The sequence below is a fragment of the Mustela erminea genome, chromosome 21 (assembly GCF_009829155.1).
Source record: "Mustela erminea isolate mMusErm1 chromosome 21, mMusErm1.Pri, whole genome shotgun sequence".
In the NCBI taxonomy this organism is placed as follows: Eukaryota; Metazoa; Chordata; class Mammalia; order Carnivora; family Mustelidae; genus Mustela; species Mustela erminea.
In genome coordinates, this window is record NC_045634.1 from 33,673,939 (window position 1) to 33,680,538 (window position 6,600).

Sequence of the window (6,600 nt, forward strand, 5' to 3'; positions counted from 1 at the left end):
GGCCCAGGTGATAGGAATCCAGCCTTCTATCCTCCATTCTCTTTAAAGAATCCCTAGAACAGGGGCACCTACGTGGCTCATTTTCTTAAGTGGCTGACACTTCATTTCAGATCACTTCTTGATCTCAGGGTTCTGGGATCTGGCCCCACACTGGGCTCCAGGCTCAGGCTCAGAGATTCTCTCTCTCCCTCTCCCTCCTCTCTCTCTCTCTCTCTTTCTCTCATTCAAAACAAAACAAAACAAAATGAAGCAGTCGTAGCCTCCAGTGTGTAATTTTCTTAGAGAAAAGAAGTATTCTGAAAAGGTGATATGTGTATGACATGATATTACCATGCCTGAAAATGCTCCACAAGAAGGCATTGTTGATTGGGTCTGCCCTATTAACAAGAAAGATGACCTCGGGGCTATAGGAAAGCCAGGGAGGGAAGGAAGTGGCCCTTTCTGACCATTCCTTTGGCATGTTAGACACGCAGTCTCCTCCAGTGGAGTCTGTCCAGTACCTTCCTGAGCCTCTAATGAGAGACAGGAGGAGCACCATTGCATTTCTGGTGGGTTTTTGGACAGCTGCATCCTTATCTGAGCAGCTAGAGAAATAGGACAGTGAGGAAATTATGGGGTGATGTGCCTTTTCTCAATGCGCTAAAGACTGGTTCCATATTCTGGAATATTCAGAATATGAAACCATATTCTGAGAAGAGAGACTGATCAAAGGCATGACTGCTAATGCTCTTGACTCCCTGAGGTTCCACTTCCAAAGGAACTGACCCCAATAGTCTGATTGGAGTGGGCTCATGGAGGTGTTGTGACAGAATCTTGGTCCATTTCTCTGTGGGACTGGGAGCCTAAAGAAGTCACAGGTTCAGGGCACCTGGCTGGCTGAGTTGGTTGTCTGACTTTGTCTCAGGTCATGATTCCAGGGTCCTATAATGGAGCCCCGCATTTGGCTTCCTGCTCAGCAGGTAGTCTGCTTGTCCTTCTGCCCTTACCCTACCTGGAGCTTTCTCTCTCTCTCTGTCTTAATAAAAAAAATATTAAAAATGAAAAAGAAGTCCCTGGTTCACATGAAGTTTAAAGCTATTCATTTCCCAAGGATTAGAAGAGAGTTAAGAATGGGGCACTGAGGGGCGCCTGGGTGGCTCAGTGGGTTGAGCTGCTGCCTTCGGCTCGGGTCGTGGTCTCGGGGTCCTGGGATCGAGCCCCGCGTCGGGCTCTCTGCTCGGCGGGGATCCTGCTTCCCTTCCTCTCTCTCTGCCTGCCTCTCTGCCTACTTGTGGTCTCTGTCTGTCAAGTAAATAAATAAAAATTCTAAAAAAAAAGAATGGGGCACTGAAAAGAAAACATGAAATCAAAGAGTTGAGACCTTAGTTGGGCCACTTCCCTCATTCCATCAAGAGAAGTGATGTTTTTCCAAGGGATCTTATAGTTGAAAATGGCTTCCTCCGGTGTCAGTGGGGAAATGGAGAGTTTGGAGAGGAAAAGATACCTGCTTTTCCATTTTCAACTCTGAGTGTCCCATGGAGTATTGTCATAGCCTTGATTCTTGTGTAAATCAGGGGCAGTCCTGTCCCTGGTTTTGCTTCCAGAGTGCATTGTGAGAGAATTCACAAGCACCTCTCTGGTAAGTCATTCAAGGCAACTTCACCTGCGTTTCCTAAGGGCACCATCCTGGGGGTGGGTAGGCAGGAGAGTATGGAGGACAGGAAGGGATGAGAGGTCACAGGGTGACAACTATATTTGATCTGGTGGTCCTGAGGCCCCCTCATACCTACTTGGAGAAGAAGGGACAGGAAAGAGGCTTGCATCTGTGTGAATACGACTGTCCTTTTTTTTTGACTCAGGAAATCCAGACACCCATCTCCGAGGCAGGCCAGCCAACTGCCATGTCCCTTAAGGAAGTAGGACAGATGGCGGGCAGACAGACCCAGCTTGAGCCCTATAGACCCTTGAAAGCCCAGAAAGGGAAGAGGCCACCGAGGGCATCCTTAGCACACAGGCCTCCTGGGCCAGAGGAGGAGGATCCCAGGGTAAGCAGAGGCCGGCATGTGCTGTGAGGAGGGGGTCTGCCATGACTCTGGAGACAGGCTTGGCACATGGAGAGTTCTGTGTCCATAACTCAGTTGTCCTTTCCTGGGCCAGGACCACCTGCCCTGGAGTCTCGTCACCAGACATAGTGGAGCATTCAGACACAGCGAGGGTCTACCTCAGGAGTGTACGGGCTCCGGTCCAGGCTGGTGTTTGTCCACGTCTCTCCAGAGGGCTCCTTCAGTTCAGCCTGACTCTTGCAATCCCTCCTCCATGTCCCTCCTGGAGAGGCTGAGGAAGCATCCCACGGTCTTCGGAAGGCTGGCACCTCACAAGCCGAGGTGATGCCCCCTGTCCAAAACCACTGATCCTTCTTTCTTCCTCCCCAGGTGAAGTGCAGGGACTGTGGAGCTTTTGGGCACAAGGCATCCAGCAGCAGGTGCCCCATGAAGCACTGGGGCAGGGCCCTTGACCTCCAGGCCTTGGGCTCCAGGAAGCTGAAGGAGAACATAGAACCACGCAGTCAGCAGGACCAGCAGAAGCCCGGGCCCTTGAAACAGGCTGAGAGGGAGAAGGGAGAGGGACCAAGGTGAGGAACGTGGCTTGCTCCTGTCCCCAATCCCAGGGCTGACGTCTAAGGACACTGTGTCTCTGCCCCTGGACACTGTGTGCTGTGCTGTCCTCACGCACAGACAGGGCTGGGGAGGCCGACAAAGGAGCTCTCCATCCTCCAGGGTCCACACTTAGGCTACTGAGCTGCCCTTGCTGAATCGGCGAGAGTGTGTGAGTGGTGGGGTGGGTGTCCCCTTACTAGGGGACATATGGGAACCTGGCTAATGCCAAGCAGACTTGCCAGAGCCCCCAAATGCTAGTAGTTCCTAGGCAAACCTGGAGGGCTCCCTGGAGGGCTTTCGGGAGTAGGGGAAGAATGACAGGTGAGGGAAAGGACACTGCTGTCTGAGGCCTCAGGCTTGTGTCCCAGTTTGAAGACAGGACACTGAGTTTCTTCCACTTCCTACGCTTTGTTGTGCAGGCAAGCCCGGCAGAGGGAGGCCCTGCTCCAGAGATTCCCCAGGCGACTCCACGGCGGGCAGAAGCAAACCTGGAAGGATTGCACAGAATCCTGCAGCTACGTGAGGGTGAGTGTCCCCTGCTTCCTGGCTCCCGTTCTGTCTGGTGGGCCCTGATGGGCTTCGTTGCCTTCCTGGGTGAGGATTGACCCCACTTCCGTTCTGAGCCGTGTGAGCTCAGGGGGGCATCCTCCTCCCCCATTTTCCCTTGCTGTCCATCATGGTGCCTTATTCCTGGGATGTGTGTACACAGTGGGTGTGTGGGAGGGAAAGCACTGGAGGACACTCTTCTCACACATAGAACCCTCGATGGAAGAGCAGGGAACTTTGCTTTGGGACACATTCTCCCACATTGTCCATCAAATCTCAGTAGTCTCTGCAGTGGCTCCACAGCGGCAGGATTCCTGTGCTCTCCGGAGCCCAGTAGATGGTCTGCTGGAGGAACCGTAGATGTTTTTGGAGAAGCTTTCTCGGTTCGTCCCCGATAGAAAAAGGGTATCCGGGAGATCCTGTCGAGTATTTATTCCTGACCACCCCTGAGCTGTGGTCCCACCTCCTGTGTACACAGAACCTTTCCTGTCATCCACTGCTGAACTGAACATACTAAGGTCTTGGGGTTTTGTGAGTTTCTTGGTTTTCCTTCATCGCAATGTTGTCTTGGTGGTGAGGAAAAACTAACGCGCATTTCGTGTGTTCCTTTTCCCACAGCGTCCACACACACCGATGCCCGTCTATACCACCAAGAGAGCGTCTGTCCTGGAGCCTCCCCTCCCATGGGAGCCACCTACCCAAACCGCTGACGTGAGAGTCGGGTACCACTCAGCTGCTCCCCTCAGAAGCCCTTCAGGGAGCGTCTTCCCCCCTGGTGCACGACATGTGGCACAGAGAGTGGTGACGCCTGACAGACCCCTGGCATGCCAACCCTATGCCAAGGAGGGTGGCCTGGTTGTCCATCTGTCAGGAAAGAGGCCCCGAGGAGACTCCCTTGAAGTTCCCCAGGCTGTGTCCAAGGTAGATGGCGTGCACCATGTCCAGGCACCAGCCAAGGTTCCTGAGGAGAATGCACGTCCTAACGCAAGCCACGGTATGGTTCAGACTTTACAAAACTACCTCAAGATAGCAGGCAAGAGAGGCGTCCAGATCTCTCTAGAGACGGGCCTGAAACCCCGAAAGAAAGCACGCTGGAGCCCCTTCCAGCACCACCACAAGAGCATACAGGAAAGCCATCTGGGGGCTTCGGAGAGTCTGTGTCCTCCTGCAAAGAGAAGTGTATGTGGACCCCCAGCGGCACCCCTACTGACCGGGAAGACACCTGCCCCAGTGCAAGTCATTGACCTGCAGCCTGCACACCCTCGACCTCTCCTGGAAACGGTCCAGGCATGCATCAAAACCCCACGTCCACTTTCCAAGCCCACCCCTGGCACGCCTCTGAGAATGGTCTTCACGAGATTGGACAAAGCCTGCTGGAGCTCCAGGTTCCTAACACCTCCCTTGCTCCATCCCGCTGAGAAGTCAGCCCCTCCTGGTCAGGGCCCTCCTGTCATTCAGAAATCCGAGGGATTCTTTGGTCACGTCCCTGTGAGTGTCCTCCATGAGGACCTGCAGGTGTCCTCGTCCTCTGAAGACAGTGAGAGAGAGTGAGACAGCGCATGGCCTCAGAGACTTGTCCTCCAGCCCAGGGGATCCCGAGGAGGTGTCTGTTGAATGGAGGACAAGTCATAGTCCTGGGCTGATGTGTGGAATCAGCACTTCCTCAGCTGCAGTGGATAGAAACGGTGGAGTCCTCATCATGTTGGGTATCCTGCTTTTGGGGAGCGTGCACATGCAAACCGAACACACACTCACACACACACACACACACACACACACACACACACACACTCATCATGTAAATAGATGTGACCTTTCAAAAGGTACTTACCCACTGGGATGTCAAGCTTGCTTTACTTAAAGACATTCTCTATGAAATTGAGTGAAATGATGCTGATAAATGGTAAATACAAATGTAAATTTAACCTAGGACCTAAACCTGTATTTGGTTTACAAATATCTGAATTGGGAGATTCTGGGTGAAGGCCCCACCTGCAAAGGGTGCTCTGCAAAGAGTGACACAGTGTTTTCTCTGGAGATGAGATTTTCTTGACTCTGTGATGTGATTTTTGTGGAAATTGTCCTGGGGAATATTTTACCTGGTCTGCTTCTTTTCATGATCAAATGTTATTCCAAAATTGTGTGTAGCTGATGTACCCTTAATAAATTTTCCCCAGCTATGACTTAATGTGCATGTTTTTTTTTTTCCCCCTTAGCATTTCAGATCCTTTCTGTAACGATTTTAATTCCTCAAAGCTTGATTACCTAAGAGGAAAGAGGAGGTTGGTAGGATCTAGGGCTTCTTAGACACTGAGGATCGCAGGCACACCCTGCTCTCCTGCATGAATGGATGCCTAGAGCACATAGCTCCCCTTGCTCTCTGTGCATGTGCCACGTGCACTGCATGAGGTCTCAGTCCCACTTTAGTGTCTCATGGGATCAGGTAGTCTGTTTTCCTGTATTCATATTCTGGCATCCCTTTTGCAGTAATGGATACTATTGCCCCCTTTCTGAAGCCTGGACATTGGGATTTACTGCCCTCCAGATGATTTCCCAAGGCAACAACATTTGATACTCGGGTAGGTGGTGGTCCAAATATCACCAGTCCCAGGCTCTGTTTCCTCTCTCCCTCAGGAGAATCTCTGATGAGGAACAAGGGAAAAAACCCACAGATCTGTAGAGAGATTTCTTTCTTGGGAAGAGCCACTGAGTGCTCCTGCGTCCCTACAGAGCACCTGTTTGGGGAATGCTCCCCCCTCTCTCTGCAGATCTCTGCAGTTGGAATGCAGGGGAACTACTGGTTGAGCACACAAGGTCATTGAACCTCAGAGGGAAGTGCAGAAGCCATAGTGTGGGACACCCCAAACCCTCCACACCTGTCATCCATGTGAGGCAGTCTTTGTGTAACCCGGGCCAGAGTCTGGTTGCTTTAGCCTGAGGCTCCTGTCTCATGCCCTGTCTCATGGACTCTGAAGAAAACATAGCATCATGGCTCTTGATTTCTGGCAATTCAAGGAGTATAGAACAAACCAAATCATTTTCTACTTTCTGGAAGTAAAGTTCTGTGATCTGTGGGGATCACAGACGTCAAAGATTAGAAGGGCCTGTGATAGATGGGGCTCTGGGACTGGAACTATGGAGGTAGACTACATGTTCTGGCTCTGCCAAGGCAGGGCATAGGGGTGAGGAGGTAGACAGCCTGGACCCAGGGGCATGGATGCGGGTTCTCTAGCTGGACAATGATGCCATTGGCAGTGATGCAAAAGCTCAGTTGAACAAGTCTGGCTGAGGGCTGTCCTCTTCTCTCTAATAGCCTCTGGTGACTTTCTGCTTCCCTTGTGTCAACCAACCAGACAAAACCCATCTTCTCAAATGTCAATCCAGTCTAGTCCAGATATACAAACTAAGAAACAGTTAA

The 6,600-nt window shown here is 51.7% G+C and overlaps 1 protein-coding gene across 1 annotated transcript; it reads left to right on the top strand.

The window, feature by feature from the left end:
- Nucleotides 1–1,876: 1,876 nt before the first annotated feature.
- On the top strand, nucleotides 1,877–4,885 carry LOC116581704 (putative protein FAM90A23P). The gene is made up of 4 exons (XM_032328912.1): nucleotides 1,877–2,024; nucleotides 2,412–2,611; nucleotides 3,056–3,161; nucleotides 3,801–4,885. Exons 1-4 carry the CDS (start codon nucleotides 1,881–1,883, stop codon nucleotides 4,731–4,733), a joined length of 1,383 nt encoding a protein of 460 aa, XP_032184803.1. The 5' UTR covers nucleotides 1,877–1,880; the 3' UTR covers nucleotides 4,734–4,885.
- The last annotated feature ends 1,715 nt before the right edge of the window (nucleotides 4,886–6,600 follow it).